The sequence below is a fragment of the Rhamphochromis longiceps genome, linkage group LG20 (assembly GCF_057381845.1).
Source record: "Rhamphochromis longiceps isolate RC_006_pf linkage group LG20, R_longiceps_female_GT1.1, whole genome shotgun sequence".
Taxonomy (NCBI): Eukaryota; Metazoa; Chordata; class Actinopteri; order Cichliformes; family Cichlidae; genus Rhamphochromis; species Rhamphochromis longiceps.
The window spans coordinates 25,927,750-25,945,089 of NC_140576.1; the positions used below are offsets into that span (position 1 = coordinate 25,927,750).

The following is a 17,340-nucleotide window of genomic DNA, read 5'->3' on the forward strand; positions in this document are numbered from 1 at the left end:
ACAGTTTCATTATGTAATAAAGATATTGTACTCAGTTATGAGTGATGTGTGACTCCTGTAGGTCATTTCTCTCTGAAGGTTTCTGTGCATATTGGACTAAAAGGTGTTATTACCTCACTCTGCTTCCATTACAAATCTCACTGATGTGAATTCAGTTTTGACATGATGCCGATATGAGAAATTCTGCAAATAGAAAACCTCCCAGGAGTGACTCCTTTTATCCTGAAAGGATCTGAGAGCAAGGATTGTGATTTGGACACATGACGACTGCATGAGAGGAAGGGGCCACCTGGCTAGGGATTGGGAGGCTAATTGTCCCTCTGTTGTTAGGTTATCGCTGCCAAGGGAAGGACACGCATTACATATATACCAGCACGCAAACACACATGCAAATCCAAAACGTAGAGGCTGCTATTCTTGTCTTTCTGAGAAACAAATGTAAATATACGCAGATTCTTCTCCTGTTCAGGTGTGTGTGGATTGAACCTTTGCCACCCAGTACTTGCATACATGCTCACTTAGTTGAAAAGGCACAGCGCCCAACAGCTGTTAGCGAGTGTCCACTTACTTCACCTGAGAACTGTGATGTTTCTCACCTAAGTCCAGGTTACTTGTGCTTTGGAATGAATCAGCAGCAATAATAAAAAAGCATTAGACAAGCTAGTAAGGACATGGGTGGCTCAGCAGGGCTGACCGGATCCTTATGGCTTTTAGTTTGTTGGCGTGGGGGAAGGACATGCCGTTTACCTCTCTAACCCTTTATATAATTAATGGTGCCTTTTCTACACAGAAAGAGGGCTCAAACTGCATTTGGAAAACATCATGCTATCATGCAATAATTGCTAAGCAATCACACTATTGACATAATGACTCTTTGCATGTTTATTCTTTTTTCTTTTGTACCAGCATTTTGCTTTACTGGGACACAACTTAGCATATATCAGTATATCAGACAATTTTGCAATGAAATGTAGATAACCATTGCCATTTCTTGTTCTGGAAATGGTCCTTCTGTAGTTCCGTACAGGGAATCAACCCTAATGAGACTCCTCTTTAGAAAATTAGACCACTACAGAGCTTTCTAGCCACTGAAAGGCTGTCACCAGGAGAGATAAGTAGGCTTCAGTCTCTTTGGTGCCATCAGAACTGGCAGGCAAGCACACTTGTGGCCCGCTGCCCAGATAGACACCTGGCACCTCCCTCTCGAACACAAAGAGACGCGCGCGCGCACACACACACACACACACACACACACACACACACACACACACACACACACACACACTTAGTTTGACCAGATGGGCGCTCTTAAAGTGTTAAAGAGCCCACGTGACACAAAAGGTTAAACTAAAGCAACAATATCCAGTCACTTGGCATCTCTCACACTTGGCCCAAGAAGATTGAAATAGTGGTCATTGACAGCTCTTCTTCTTCTCTCTCTGCCTATCTCCTCTGGCTTTACAGAGCAGCCAGATGGTGGAGCTCCAGAGGAATCAGCTGCGCGATGACATCAAGGAGTACAAGTTCAGGGAGTCTCGTCTGCTGCAGGATTACACCGAACTGGAGGAAGAGAACATCTCACTGCAGAAGCAGGTCTCCATGCTCAAGCAAAGTCAGGTGAGAAGAGAGCAACACTGCAGCTGTTCATGTCACAAGCCTGAATCATTTAAATTGTGTTACAGGTGGAATTATATTAGCAAAATGAAAAGGGATGGGTATGAGAGCAAAAATAAACTAAATGTGCCTTCACTGCTATCATGAAGCTCACTCTTTGGCATATTTAAATGAACTAAAAATATTTTTCCATTATATTGCAGATGCTTTAAAAGATTAGCCTTAATTACACTGGTGGCTTCAGGCATACCACCTACTTTGTCAACATACATTAACTGTATGCTGGATTTTAGTAGCCCTCTTACATACAAGCTCAAAAACTTTGCGCTTTAACATTCAGATTTAAGTGTGATATTAAAATCATCCTCAGCTTCTTCTTGTTTTCCCATAATGTCTTGCTGTGGGAGCATTTGAAAGACTCAGCAGCTATATCAGAGAGTCTATCATGGTACAAAACACTTCCTGGGTTTATTCAAATGCCATGAAAGCTAAAAAAAATCCTCTTTTTACATAAAGCGCAGCTATATTTACAGCATGGATATTTCCACTTGATGATGCTGTTTATGCCTGAGCTCTTGATCCTCTTCTTAACCCCTTGGATAGTGTTATATATTCATTAGACATGGCATGAATTATACAGATATTACTGCTGTTTAGGGAATGAAAAGGATTCCCAAATCAAATTCCCTTTAAAATCTAAATTAAAAGGAGAATCAGATGGATGTGTTCTTACCTAACATTATCTTGAGCAATTTTACAGCTTAAGGGCTCATTTTAATTGGAGCTGCTAATATGCATTCTGTGATTCTGAAACTCGTGATAGTGGTTTCCTGTCCTCCCAGGTGGAGTTTGAGGGTTTGAAGCATGAGATCCGTCGCCTAGAGGAGGACACTCAGTTCCTTAACAGCCAGCTAGAGGATGCCATCCGTCTAAAGGAGATTGCTGAACGTCAACTGAGTGAGGCTCTGGAGACCATCAAGACGGAGCGTGAGCTGAAGGCGTCCCTGCGGAAAGAGCTTTCCCACTACATGAACATTGGTGACACTCTGTACAACAGGTAAATGGAACAGAAACCAGGTTCTCATACACTTCACAAGAGAAGCTCTTAATAACATACAGTTTCCACATTGTTTCTTCAGTCCTCTCAGCATTTCTCTGGATGGTCTCAAGTTCAGCGACGATGCTGCAACTGAACCTAACAACGACGAGGCTCTCCACGGATATGAGAATGGCTTCATCAAACTGGCCAATGCCATCACTGACGACAACCGGATCCCCATGCCTAAGAAAGAAGAGCTTTTCCGTCCTGTTCCCAGCCTTGTTGATGACCTGCTCAGCGAACTTAACATCTCAGAGATCCAGAAGCTCAAACAGCAGCTGATGCAGGTTTGTGTTTTTGCATGAGAGCTTGTGTTTTCTGCTCACGATACAATATACGGTGGTCTGTTTTCATAGCAATGCTTTCTCAGCTTATTTCTCTTATTGGGTGTGAATCATTTTTATGCTGTTACACACTGAATTATTACCAGGAAACGCTAGAACGAAAGACATGCAATTCCTGTTTAGTGGCTCATGTAAGTGGTTTTTTAGACTTTGAACTATGACTGTTCACAGTTGCCAGTTTATTAGCATCACTTAGATCAAAGTAATCTGATAGTTCAGCAATACTGGAAGTTATAATGTTCAACTTTTGAAATTCAGTTTGATTGGGTTGTTTTGTTTTTGTTTGGTTTTTTTTTACAAATAATCCTATTTTGTTCACTCTATTTATGTTTGTTGGCAAAATAGCAAAAGTTGAATATGTCTGTATAAAATGCAATTAATTCCCAAACACTCATAAACATCTTTAAATGGTTTTACATTTTTACAAGTTACAAGTTAAAAATTGTCACATTTACACTAGAATTTATTGGAGGGCTGTGGGGATGGACTCCTTCAGTGTTAACTGGGTGTAGCTGACCTGAAATCTCAGTGTATATTTGGTTGAACGGAAGGTGATCTTACAGCGGAGCGTTGTATCGTGCCCCAGTCTGCTGCAGGGATCTAAATCTCCTTACAGCAAAGTTAATCCAGGGAGACGCGCACACATATCCTGCTCCGTGTGACCCCAAGGCGGCGGGTGGTGGCACCGGAGGACCTGCCATCTGCTTGATCATCACTCCATGAGTCCAAGGCCACAACTGATTGGGCACCATGATTTGATGCCTAAGTCTTTTTTTTTTTCTCCCTTCATCAAACATAAATATGGTTGCTGGATTAATGTGGGAACTTGAAGCCACCACAGTGCTGTTTATTGTAATAGACAGACTGTCAGACTGTGACAAAATCCCATGTTTGATATGACCCAACAACATATTATTCAGCCCACTAAGACCTTCTGACACATCACTCCACAGATTCCTGGCAGCAATCAGAGCAGAGGAAACAAAAAACATTCCTTCTCATTTAGTCAAACTCTGCTGCTCCTGTGTCTTAACTCATACTATTCTTATTCCTTTAGAGATAAATCCCAAACGTCCACTCATTGGAAGTTAACTTATTAGTCCTTGGCAATTCAGCATTTAGGACAGATTCTGCAGGATAAGGATGGCCACTGCTATGCTGACTGCCCATAAACACTATTTCAAGCATTGGTGTCTCATAAAAGTTTTTAATGTGACCACTGATGTAAATAAAGGAGTGCTCTTGAGCACAACAAGCCGATCTGGTAAAGCATGCAGTCACTTCTAGAAATGAATCTTCACGAGCTATTGTGAAATAATAAATTATGCATGCAGATGAGCATGATACTTTAATATTATTTACAGAGCAGATTCCGAAATAGCTCAGTGCTTGCAAAAGCACAACTTTGTGTGCGTCTTTGTGTAAGATGACACACCCAGGCTGTCTGCCAGCACTGAGCTGAACTGAGTCCAGCAGACTGTCAAGGTCATCCTGATTCTGATGTCAGACCTAGCGAGCGATATTCCTCTCATACATACATGATAGACAATCCAGATATATAACATGATTTAAAGACACGAGTCCTTCATCAGATTAGCAAGTTAACAAAAACTGCAAAAGTGCATGTGTTACAGGGCGAGGTCCTTTTGCTAATTGTGTCTCTGCATTTCTACACAGATGGAGCGTGAGAAGGTCAACCTGATGTCCACTCTGCAGGACTCCCAGAAACAGCTAGAGCAGGCGAACGGTGCTCTGTCAGAGCATCAGGAGAAGGTCAACCGCCTCACAGAGAACCTCAATGCCATCCGCAAGCTCCAAGCCAGCAAGGAGCGCCAGTCTGCTTTGGATAATGAGAAAGAACGCGATAGCCACGAAGATGTAGACTATTATGAGGTTGACATCAACGGACCTGAGATCCTGGAGTGCAAGTACAAGGTAAATGGCACGTGGTCGTTGTAGGCAGCGCAAAATGTCAAATTAAATTTGAAACCTGCAGGAAAACGAAATAGGGTCAAGTCCGAAAAATGTCGTGCATTTGGGTTTCATTTACACTCGCATGTGATCTTGCTTCTCTAGGTTGCGGTGTCAGAGGCAGGAGAGCTGAAGGAGGAACTGAAGACCCTGAAAGCAGAATACCAGGCCTGTCAGTCACGTTACGAAGAGGAGCGCACTCGTCTGGCAACCGATGTGACAACACTTAAAGAGAACCTGACAACTCTGGAGAAGACCAGCCATGCAGAGAGAGAAGAGAAAGCCAAGCTTGAGAAAGAGCTGCGCAAGGTGAGGTGTTTCTCTAGACATGTTTATTTTTGATGTTTTTATATATGCCTTATTTTTAAAAAAGCTTTTTCATTTTTTGTAGTGAAATAATGCAGGGTTTTTTGGGTTTTTTTTTGGTGTGTTCTCAGTTGAGTGACGTGGCAGGCGAGTCTCAGGGTAGTCTGAGTGTGGCACAGGATGAGCTGGTCACCTTCAGTGAAGAACTGGCCACCCTCTACAACCATGTCTGCATGTGCAACAACGAAACCCCCAACCGCGTTATGCTCGACTTCTACAAAGAGGGTAAGGGTGGTCGTAGCAGCCCGGAAGGCCGCGGCCGCCGCTCTCCCATCCTGCTCACCAAGGGCCTCTTCCCTGAGCCCAGTAAGACCGACCTGAGCGATGGAGCACCTTCCCCGATCTCTTCCCTGCCTTCTCCTGTGTCTGACCACCGACGCGAGCCCATGAACATCTACAATCTGGTTGCCATCATCAGAGACCAGATTAAGCACCTGCAGCTGGCAGTGGACCGCACCACCGAGCTGTCACGCCAGAGGGTTGCTTCTCTGGAGCTGGGCACTGTGGCCGACAAGGACAAGGAAGCCTGCATGGAGGAGATCCTCAAACTGAAATCCCTGCTCAGCACCAAGAGGGAACAGATTGCCACCCTGCGCACTGTCCTCAAGGCCAACAAGCAGGTAGGTTGATCTGTTTGAGCGTCTGTAAACAAAGTACTCTCAATACAAACATTTGTCATTGTCCACAAAAGTTAGAAATAGAGGTAGGGGGAATTATTTTGGGTGTGTTCAGCTGCTGAAGCAAATTCTTTACAGTCTAGATCTATAACAAACACTGGTTGAGAGAGCGGCTGTATGGTGACAGCTGCCTCGAGTATTTGTGTGGTTAGATTCAGAGAACAGCTTTACAAAGCAAAAAGAACCATAACCCAGAGGCGGAGTGTGTATGCAGTTGTTTGGTAGCCATTTGAAGTATGCATGTGGCTACACAGTGTGCATTAGAACACAGATGTGAAAATAACTCATAAACCGCACAGCTAGGGTTTTTAAAATGAACATTAGCAGCTGAAATCATGCGCCATAATAAAAGAATTAGCAAGCATACCCCAACTTCTTCCAGGTGCTTTGACCCTTTTGTTCTTTCTGCCAACTCACAGACAGCTGAAGTGGCTCTGGCCAACCTGAAGAGCAAGTATGAGAATGAAAAGGCAATGGTGACCGAGACCATGATGAAACTGAGGAATGAGCTCAAAGCTTTGAAAGAGGACGCTGCCACCTTTTCCTCTCTCCGGGCTATGTTTGCCACACGGTAAGAATCGTGCCAGCACCTGCATGATGGTCAAGAAAATATGTTTTATCTACATCCTGCCATCAAAAGCACAAAAGTCTTTATCTGACATAACATTGTAACCTGGTAAATTCTTTACTTATTTGATATCTCCAGAGGAGGTTGTGACAGTAGCAAGTCGTGGCATGAATTCCATACTGTGCTGCTATGCTACAGCTGTAACACAGACACGTGTCATTCTTATTAATGCCGCACATGCAGCACACAAAGGTCATACACAATATAACCAGGTAGCATGAAGATAAGATTATGGTCATAACGTAATCCATGTTTACCATATGTTGGCTTTATTTTTAATATTGAAACATGACATATTTAAGTACACTATTGTGTTGTTCATTCATAGCCAGAAATCCCTTCTATTTGTACAGATTCAGACTATAAATAACAGAAGGTGCCTAATGTGGATAACCATTGTTTGTGACCGGTGACTTGGTGTGTGTGTCTGTCAGATGGGTCAACACGCATGTTAATCTTTTCTGATTCCAAAGAGAAGCCGGTCAAAGGTTCTGCGCATAATCCCTCCTCAGATTGGGATGGATTACACATTCACCCCTCAACACGTAGTACACTAAGGACTCATGAGCTGCTTGCTTGTTTATTTTTGGGTGTGCACATGTGCATGTGTGAACAATATTTTTGTGCTTTGATGTGCTTTTTTGATAGCTAATTTCATTTAAAACAATGATGCCCGCTCTTCCTGTAAATATTAGCTATATTCCAGAAAGCACTGCAGAGATGCTGAGGCAGTCTGTCCTTCATTTAAAGCTGTATTACATTCCACAGCAAAGTTCAAGCTGTGCAGAGGGGAAAGAGAAGGGTAGGGAGAGGCGAGTTTTTACAATGAAGAGTATAATTGCTGCAGGGAGTGTGTGTGGGCAGCTCAGCACCCCTCGTCTTACCCATGCAGAAATTCAATACAGATCGCTGAAGTGCAGTAGCTGAAGTAATTCCATATACCTGCAGTGCCCAATCAATTAGTAACAGTTCTAAAACTCATCCGGCTGCAAATATAGGCGTGTCACCACAGGCTTTTTTGTATATACTGCAGAGCTAAATTGCTGCAGGATGTATTATATAGTTGTGTCATGTGTCAGAGGAGAGCAGCTGAAGTGTAAGATCATATTTGCATGTTTTTTTTCTTTGAGTTTGTTTTGCCGGAGAGGGTTAAGATGTTTTTGAGCACATCACAGCTTCCTGTTTACTTCCTGTTTCAGTCCATGTGTTTTTATTCCTCCGTATGCCCAGAGCAGCTCCACCGACTATGTTGTTGGGCTTTCTGCTCCAGCACCACACCACTATGTATGATTTACATTCACTGTTTATGGGACTCATGTATTGGTATGTAAATTGTGTCTTATATGACACAGAGTTAGGTCAGGGGACTCTTTTGAGAGGCAGGGGGACTCGCCGGAATGAAGTTTCCCACACTCCCCCCCTCTTTGTATCCCCTGTTCCCCCTCCATCCTTCCTCACAGCCAAACACCCGGTTCTCTTGTCATGTGGAAAAGAAAGAGAGGAAGGACCAGGCCTTTAGTTACAACCCACTACAGGAGTCTAGTTTGATAGTTTTTTTTTTTTCTTCCACTTTTCAAGATAATCACTGCTCACACAAAGTCTGCAAAGGAGGATTTCTGAGATGTGTACTCGTGGATTCAAATGATGTATAGTCTTTGACAAAAGGGGAAGAGAGATGAAGTGGAAGTGAAAGAATATGTGGGGCTTTTTATGGTCTTATTGTTCAGGGAATTGGCACATAATATACTCATAGGACTAAAAGACACACCAGACTTATTATTAACATTTTTGTTTTTAAAACCAATTTAACAAAACAATATTTGTTTTAACAGAAATAGCAAATAGGATGGAGTAATTCTATTTAGTTTATTTCACGAAAGCAACACAGGAATGTTTATCACGCGTGTATATGGGCTTCACTGTCCCCTCCTGTATGTGTGCCTCTCTGGCTGCAGTATCTGGTGTCATGTTAACAGTAAGCTTCTGCCTCCGACATTCCTAAGACAAGCCTCGACATGCTTGTGCCTTCTGCTCTCGCTGATTAACTGTCCGAACATTTACACAAATCACGTTTTCTTGTAAAATGTACACCTTCAGTTATCTGGCTATTCTGGTGTTGGTTCTATGTTAGTTGTTTTCCCTTTTAACTTTCTTTGTTTTGTTAAAGAAGTACCTCCTCGTGTGTGTGTGTGTGTGTGTGTGTGTGTGTGTGTGTGTGTGTGTGTGTGTGTGTGTGTGTGTGTGTGTGTGTGTGTGTGATCCATACCACCATGACCAATCAAGCTCTAGACGAGACCACAGCTGACCATGTATTGGTTATGAATGTTTTAGTAGTCACAGCCTTTAAATGTCAGCAGCTACTGTAAATCATTACAGCGAGATGTAGATAATGCGCTTGTTTGTCAGAGTGTGAATATTGTGATTCCTAATGCTCAAAAGGCCAGCCGTCGCCTCCTGGCCCCCTTCGGCTATTGTGCTAGAACTCCCGATCACCAGGGCAAAAAGACTCCTATTGTATCCACCCACTGCTTAGAATAGACTCCTCTTTTTTTCCCGGGAAAAATGCCCCCCACCCCTATGCAAGAGTGACTGAACTGTCTGAAGGTGCACCAGCTCGCTTCTTGCTCCCGGGTTGTTCCCAAATCTCATACTGGGTTTAATGAGGTAGCACTGATCCCTATTGTCTGGGTGTGTGTCCCAGAGGGAATCAAGCTGCATACACAAGAGGAGGGGGCCATGGTTTATATTTGTTTGGTGGTCTGGCAAGGCCAGGGTTCACATGGCCCACCACCACGTGCAGCACCACACGCAGCAAAAACATCTGCGCTTCCTGTTTGCAGATGCTCCCTTCAAGACGTTCTTGTTTTTGTTTTTTTTTAAAGAAAAAGCTGATAAATTCTTCACCTACTGAAAGATTATTTGCTTGCTTTGCATTATTTTTATGGAATTTTTTTATTTTATGTTATTTATTTATCGCTTCTGCAGCAGCAGTTCAGTTGCTAAACACTGACTAAAACAGAACAGATCGGTAATGACAGTTACGGCTCGTAGAGAAAAGAGTTTGCAGACTATAGCTTCAGGCTAGGGTGTTAACAAAAAATAAATAATAATTAATTTCAAATAAATGAAAGTGAGTTAGGTGAGGCTGCCCAACAGTTAAATTGTGTCTGAACTTTGGTGCTGTACGGTTGGGCAATTAAGTGCTGCTCACTAACGTATTCAGCCCTTCCCTCCCAATAGGTTTGTCAGTCATTACTGAAGAATGTCACTCGATTTGCTTTGTCAGCAGCACAGAAAACAGGGATGAGCAAGATGAGAGAGAAAGTGACTGATTCGGGCAGATAGAGAGAGACTGTAGCAAGGAAGTGATGAGGCTTGAAAGGCAATGATAAGACCCAGGAGAGGGGATAAAGGAAACAGGAGCACGACAGCAGCAGATGGGGAGTGGCGATATGGACCCCCCACCTTGAAATCCTGTCAGGTGTCCCACTTTTTATACTTGTCCAGCTTTAGACACTCACACACTAACACGTGTGCAAGGACAGCGGGAGACAGGTGATAATGCCGCAGTGCAGCACCCGGTGATGACGAGCGTTAGTAGACAGACTTCATATCTTGTGCTATTTCACACACAGATGGGAGATGCAAGGGAGGCATAGAAGTTATGCTGTCTCATTCAAACTGGAAAATTGGAGATCAGGTGTGAACAGCTACACCTCAGAGCAATAAACCACATTCTTCTCTTCCCCGTCTTAATTTTTCTCCTCTGTCGCTCCCCTCCTGCCTTTTTCTCAGGTGATGCAGAAATAATCTTCCCTTTGACCTGTAGGCTAATGATTTCATCCCTTATGTATGTAATCTGTCTTCAACTGCCACTGTGCATACATTCATATTATCCCAAGGCGCTGCAAGCTGCTCTCAGATGTCTCACCTGTTCATGAATGTAAATCATACCCTCTAGCAGCAGCAGCTATACAAATAAAAAGTATGGGTTTAATTTTCAGTTTATGAAATGACGGGAAGTGCGGTGAGAGTTTGTTACTATATCTGGCAAATTAGCTGCAGAATGTTTTAAGTGGAGCTGAAAATGTGTTCGTTGGGGGGACTTTGTTGAAGAGGACCAAAATGGCTGGTGAAGTCTTAGGTTAATATTTCAGAAGCTTGGGCAGTCTTGCAGGCCTTCATGTTGTGGCTCATGGGCTCCACCTGCTGGTGGCTAATTTATTACACTAGCAGGAAGTTTATGATGTGTGGGTTTGAATGTGTGTCTGAGTGTTTCTGTCAGTGAATCAAATCTGAGGTGCGGCATGAGGTTCATGTTAAGTAATATCACAAAAATGCCCTCTTGTGATATGTCACAGGAAACCCTCTTAGTCGGTGAACAAATCTGACATTATTTTTTTTTTCTGCCTGTGTTTCTCCTGCAGTTGTGATGAGTATGTTACCCAGCTGGATGAGATGCAGAGACAGCTGGCCGCAGCAGAGGACGAGAAGAAAACCCTTAACTCTCTGCTGCGAATGGCTATCCAGCAGAAGCTCGCCCTGACGCAGCGCCTGGAAGATCTGGAGTTTGATCACGAGCAGACCCGTCGGGGAGGCAACGCAGGCCGTGCTAAAGCACGCAGCAAGGCCGCCGGCACCGCCAGCGCCGCCGCCACCACCACCACCAACAACCCGCATGTAAGTCAGAGTCTCACCTGCTCTGTCTCGGGCCGACCAGAGCACAGCAGTTCTGTGCCCAGCGGCATCCTGGGAGGCCCCGTGGTCTTCTGCAGCGAGAAGTACAAGATCTACTGCGACTGAGGCGGCAGAAACGTCCGCATGGGACTGCTGTGTACAGAGGGGAGGGGGTTCACGGGCCGAAACCCTCCCTGCCTTCGTGTTAAAGAGCCCCACTTGCTCGCTTAGCTCCATGGCCAGCCTGCGCTCCTCTAGGGACTGATGTGTTACTAACCAGCTGCTCGTGTGTGCTACTATAAACGCTTAGGGGAATGCAGTGTATGTACAGTGTGCACTAGACGTTTGGACTGTAGTAGACATATATGGCATGTGGGTTATAAGGCCCTGGTTATATTGGGGGGTTTGTGGATATTATGGGTTGTCTATTCTTTCCGCTGTCATAGTGCTGTACGTATGATGTAAAAGCTGGCAGCTTCTGTGCTTGTTTGTTCTGGCCCCCCGGAGTGGCTTGCCTGGTCACATTAACACATTGCTGAGGTGGAGACGTGTAAAGATGATGTCACTCTGATGCTCTAACAACTAAACTTGACATCCTCTGTTCTTTGGCTTGTCTGTCGGCATTGGTGCTCCTTTCCGAATAAATAAAACGGCCCCTTCTTTCCTCTGCCTCTCCGTCCTGGTCCCCCCAGGACCGAACCGTGCCCGGCAGCCCACTTTCTAATGTTTACAACCAGAAAAAGGAACTAGAATATGCAAGCTCCCTCTGCTTTTTTGCTAGGGGAGCATAATATGATTTTACACAGAAATACAAAAAAAAAAAATCATAAGTGGGTCAATGAAGTTGTTTGGGCGGAAAAGGAGCACTTGTGACCACAGCTGTTTATTTCAGGTTAATTTTAAAGCTGTGACGCTAGCACACCAATACTATAGGGTCAATAGAATCGCATGGCTTTGCAGCTGAAAATGCTTGAGAGCTTTTTAACTGTTTTTCTGTTGTTAGGTGTGTGGTACCAGACAAAACTCTGTACTACAGGGCTCTACATTGTTTTTTTAATTTTAATAGAAAAGAGGAGTTAATTGGTGTGATACAAGAGGGCTGTCTAATCCCTGTGACCCATTATGTTGCAAAGGATTCATTCAGAGCCATATTACGAGAAAGAAGGTTTGACAAATCGACACATCTAAATTAAGTGCACTTCAGCATAGGTGCCTCAGGTTCCTGCTTCTGTTCAAATGGATATAATGCTTACTGTGAAAAGAGATACAATATAGTTTTAATCAGAGAGGATTTAAAAAAAAAAAACTCTATAGAATAAATCCTTGAAGAGCACAAATCGAAACTGTTCACACATCCGGACAATAAATCTGCAAACAAATCCAACCGACCGCTCGACAAAAGTGCCTGTCGACCCCAAACGCTTGATATTTTTATCTATTTGTTGATGTAAAGCCCTGTCCTTGCGTCTCAGCTGAGCTAATGCTTTTCCTTCTCACTCCCCCCCCCCCAATCCCCTGCCCCCCGCTGTTTGCGAGATTGCTGAGAGCTGTCAAATAATTTCTATGTGGTTATGTGGCTGGAAAAAAAAAAAGTCCTCTCCTAATGTCTCTAATCTGTGTCTCGTTGCTCGGTCGCTACTACGACCTTCTCTCTTGTAGATTGTCAGCAGCTTGCTCCCCCAGCATCACCACTCACCCTTTAACTAGAATGAGGAATATTTTTGTCAGGTAACGTCCTCGCATACGATGTGTTTTCCGAATTTTGCCTGTGTTTATATCTCAGTGTTGCGATGAAGGGCCTTCATTTGTATACAAGGTTTTTAACCATTGAAATGAAGGGCCTCTCTTGTTTGTTTTCTTGGGTTGCTTGGTGTGTGAGGACAAAGCAACGTACTGTTTTAGTATTGACAATAGCTTTAACCCCTTGCAAGCTAGTATTACGCAAATAGGCAAAATTTAAGTGGGGCTTGTGTTTAATAAAATCCATGTACCGCTTGTGGATCATAGACACATTAGCTTTATGATGCTAAAAGCAGGGTTGATGTGAGGAAATCCTGCAAGATTTGTTTAAAAAAAATAGCATTTTCTACTACTAATAAGCTATATATAAAATTCTCTATATTCTTAATAGGATCATGTTCAGGTTATAATCTTGCAGGTTTCTACTACAGTATTCCTTCCTCTTAAATGCATATACAATGGGCATTTATTCCTCTCAACACAGGGAATTATGTCCGCAGTCAACCCTGCTTGAGTGCGCATCCGTAAGCCGCAGCACACAGCATGGAGACGAGGCTATTGTACACTTTCTGAAAAAAGAAAAAAAGCGCAGCCTCCTTAGAGGTCAGTCACTCCTATGTTTGAAGTTCAATCAACTTACAAGTGCGGTATATTCTGTTTCCATCAGTTTGCGCTGAGAAAAAAGGTTTAGGGAGTAGAGGAGGGAGAACTAATCGTGTTGTAAACCAGCTCCTGAGAGAGGAGATAAGAAAGCTAAACGTGCTGGTGAAGAAAGCCAGATGTGTGGCTGGATGGGGAATCTAATCCAGGGGTGCTTTTCGTTACGCATGCTTATCTCCTTGGGAAAGTTTATAATTTAAGGAATTGGAAGATCCTACCATGATACTTAGAGACATGAGAATAGGCTGGCATAGCGAAAAACACCCCGTGATATTTTTTTTTTCTTTATTCTTTTTCTGAGGGATAAACTCCCGCTGATATTTGGAGGAAAAAAAACCTTGAGATTGGTTGCTCGCTCAACCAGAGGACATTGATTCAAATTAGTTAAGCTCCCAACCGTATCCCTTGTATAGGTTATGTGGATTTACTGAGCAGTAGATGATTGCAGGATGTGATTGTGACTAGAATCCCCTCTCCTTAGATAGACTAATCCCCGCTTGGTTCGATCTAGTTTGAAATCAATGTCTGGCTTTTTTGGTGTCATTGCAATATGCCACCTAAAATAAAACAGCAAAGCTCCTCCTACCTCTGCCTGCAGGCTCCTCCCACATCACCTCTAAGTTTTACTTCTCATGATGCATCTTGTTTCTGATTTAAAAGTAAGCCTGCATGTCAAAAGCATAACCCATTTTTCATTTACTTGCATGGCTAATGAGAAAGACCCATCTCCTTTGGTGGTGAGATGTGGCTTCAGCTCTGTCCTATGAATGAAAGTTCATGGTACTCGTGAGTCACTGGCTTCCTAACCGCACCTGCGGGATGATTTGCAGTGAATGCGCTTTCACACCAGAAACGAAATGTCCATACTGGCCGGCTTAAAGTTCCTAACATCGCTTTCTGTTGCTTTGACTAACCAACAGCCGCCATCTTACTTTGTCTGCGTGGACTCCGTTGCTGTGACCTTGTAAACAGTCGCTCTCAAATGACCAAAATCAAGTGCTAATGATGCTCATTATTTGTTTGTTTCTCCACTTTTGCAGTAATTTCAGTAATTCTGCACGGACGACGAAGTACCAACACAAGGTCCATTCTCGCTGCTGATTGAGTTGGGCGAAACGAGTTAGCGCTACTCTAGGCTATTTGGACTTGAAGAAAAATAAAACGGCAAAAACCTAAGTACAAACGTTAAGCACAGGTTTTTAATTTGAATCAATTGTCCTCCCCTTTTCATTTTAAAATTCTGTTATGTTATGCACATTAGGATCACACTTGGTCCAAATTGTGGATGCCTCTGCTGGAAGCCATTTTTGCCTCGCAAGTACAGTGAACTTCTTGGCTTGTAATTGGCCAATCCCTCCGAATCCTCTATTGAGAAGCCAAGGGAGATGTGGTCGTTTCTTAATCAACAAGCTGTTTTTGTTTGGTTTTATCTCTTATTTTTAGTTTATCGTTTTGTTAATCTGTGCACTTTCATTTTATAGGATTATAACATGCTATTATTAACCTATAGGAAAGCATGGTAGTACAATGGTTTGTTGAGTTATCCAATATAGGTTGGAGGACTGTAGTATTGTAAGTCCTCCTCAAATATTTGAATTTAAACAATACGCACTACAGTAAGGCTCCACAAACCACAAATGTACTATGATGACTCTGTCCTCAAGAATTTATCCATCAAATAATCATTTTAAAATCCTTTTGTTACATCGTGTTATGCTGTTGCTTTTATTTTTCATATGTTTGTTCTACTGCCATGTTCTCTACAAAAATCCAGGGTGATCAAATTCTGGGGTTTTTTCATGTATTTATTATTCCTAGGAATAGTTCAAAAATTACGCTATGAAACTTGACAACGCTCTGACTCAAATAGGTAAGTTGTGTCTTGGGAAAAATTTGCGTGACGACGATATGTGCTTTTCCTAGCTTCTTACCGAGGGCGTTCCACTGAAACGGGATCGCTGGCTTTCAGAATTCTTTGCAACTGCGACAATTAAAATTCCAAATTGGAATTGTTTCATTCTCTCTTTGTTTATTGTGCCAAATCTTGGTACACCGTTTAGGTTGAAAATGAGAAAAAGAATCGGAAAGAAGAAGAAAAAAAACTAAGAAAGGTGTAGTTTGGGCCATGGCTCTCGCTGCCGTGCGAGAGCCGGGGTTTTGTTTTTCGGTTCGTTTTAGTTCTTCGTTTCTGACCAGTAGTGCCTTTCATTGTTTCAAGGGAGAATCTTAGACTAGTGTTTTATGTTTCTGTTTTTTATATATAGGTGAGGACTTTGGGTTCAAAATGACTGTGAGCAGCAATAAGCGCAAAGGGAATTTTTCCCCCTTTTCTGCATGAGTGAGGTGATAGTTTTGAAATTAGCTCAATAAAACTCAAGTTGTATTGAATTCTGCAGGTCAGTGATCCCCTCGAGAAATTCAGGGGTATTGAGAAAAGTTTTTTTTTTATTTTATTTTATCAAACATTGGGAACCAAAAGAGATCCCTTTGGCCTCCTGTTATTGAACAAAGTGCTCCAAGCATCTTTAATGTGTTGGGGTAGATCAGTGTACTATTGGAAACATCTATGTATCTCTAGCTTTGTTTGGTGAAGGTAATGTGATATCAATAGTATTGTTAAAAATGTGCAGAGAGCGCATTTTATCTTTACTTTTGTCTAATTTGACTTTTTGTTTGTTTTGTTTTGTTTTTTTTACTCTTGAATCTTTTTTTACATCATCTTTGAGCATGGTGTTTTCAGGAAACAGAAAACAAGATTAGCATCAACAAGCTTGAATAGTGCCATTATAGCCAATGCTTGTTTGTTGAGGCGTTAAAGTTACCAATATGGATAAGAAGCTAACAAAAAAAAGTGCAATTCAGATACTGTTTTACATTAAAAAGAGAAAGTTTTCTGTTTGCTGGAAGCGATAGCATTGTGATACTACAAAAAATAGCTGTGCAAACTTTATATTGTCATATTGTGTTTCAGTATTGATCCATAATGAGAGTTTGATATCTTTATATGAAATAACGACTTCACCTGTATTTATTTGAACTGTCATGCAGTACTGTATTCTTATCAATAATGTGCATTATGATTAGTGGCATATTGATTACAGCTAAACATCATATGCATGTTTCTCAGTCATGGGACCTTTACACAGAGTTGAAAACAAACATGTTAAAACTTTTGTCGGGGTGTTTTTAAAAGAGAGAAAATAAAAAATTAGGGCTTGGGGCGGGGACCAGTTAAGTCTGATGTATTACTGCTGAACTAATCCTATGAAAGTGTTTTGTTTGTTTTCTAGTGGAGATGGTATGTCTGTGTAAGGGTAGTCATACTGGCTAAAATCAATAAATGTGACTTAAGTTCCAGCGTGTTTCAGTGTTGTTATTTATAGCTGCTCCACAGCTGAAGCGGATGAAAGGGTTAACCATTGAAGTATGTGGTCTGCAGCCCTGGAGTCTCCTCATAGCGTTCCCAGTTGGAAGCCAGGGGAAGGGGGAACTTCCCAGCTGTCCAAGCGGCTCCAGGAACCTGATCACATTTCACACAATGCACAAAAACACCTCAACCAAAAC

General features: G+C 42.5%; 1 protein-coding gene across 5 annotated transcripts in view; it reads left to right on the top strand.

Annotated features, from left to right (window-relative positions):
• LOC146645438 (protein bicaudal D homolog 2-like) overlaps positions 1-17,133 on the top strand; it is a 39,857-nt gene extending 22,724 nt beyond the window's left edge. Inside the window, exons 3-12 of one of the 5 annotated variants that reach the window (XM_085392886.1) lie at positions 1,465-1,617; positions 2,457-2,671; positions 2,754-3,000; positions 4,735-4,992; positions 5,134-5,337; positions 5,466-6,014; positions 6,491-6,642; positions 11,127-11,379; positions 13,036-13,104; positions 14,817-17,133. In XM_085392886.1, the coding sequence (XP_085249012.1) occupies positions 1,465-1,617; positions 2,457-2,671; positions 2,754-3,000; positions 4,735-4,992; positions 5,134-5,337; positions 5,466-6,014; positions 6,491-6,642; positions 11,127-11,379; positions 13,036-13,083 (2,079 nt within the window). In that variant the 3' untranslated portion in view covers positions 13,084-13,104; positions 14,817-17,133. Of the gene's footprint in view, positions 1-1,464; positions 1,618-2,456; positions 2,672-2,753; positions 3,001-4,734; positions 4,993-5,133; positions 5,338-5,465; positions 6,015-6,490; positions 6,643-11,126 lie in introns of all 5 variants that reach the window. The other 4 variants (XR_014908990.1, XM_085392885.1, XM_085392887.1 and 1 more) reach the window with 4 other exon arrangements.
• Positions 17,134-17,340: the final 207 nt, after the last annotated feature.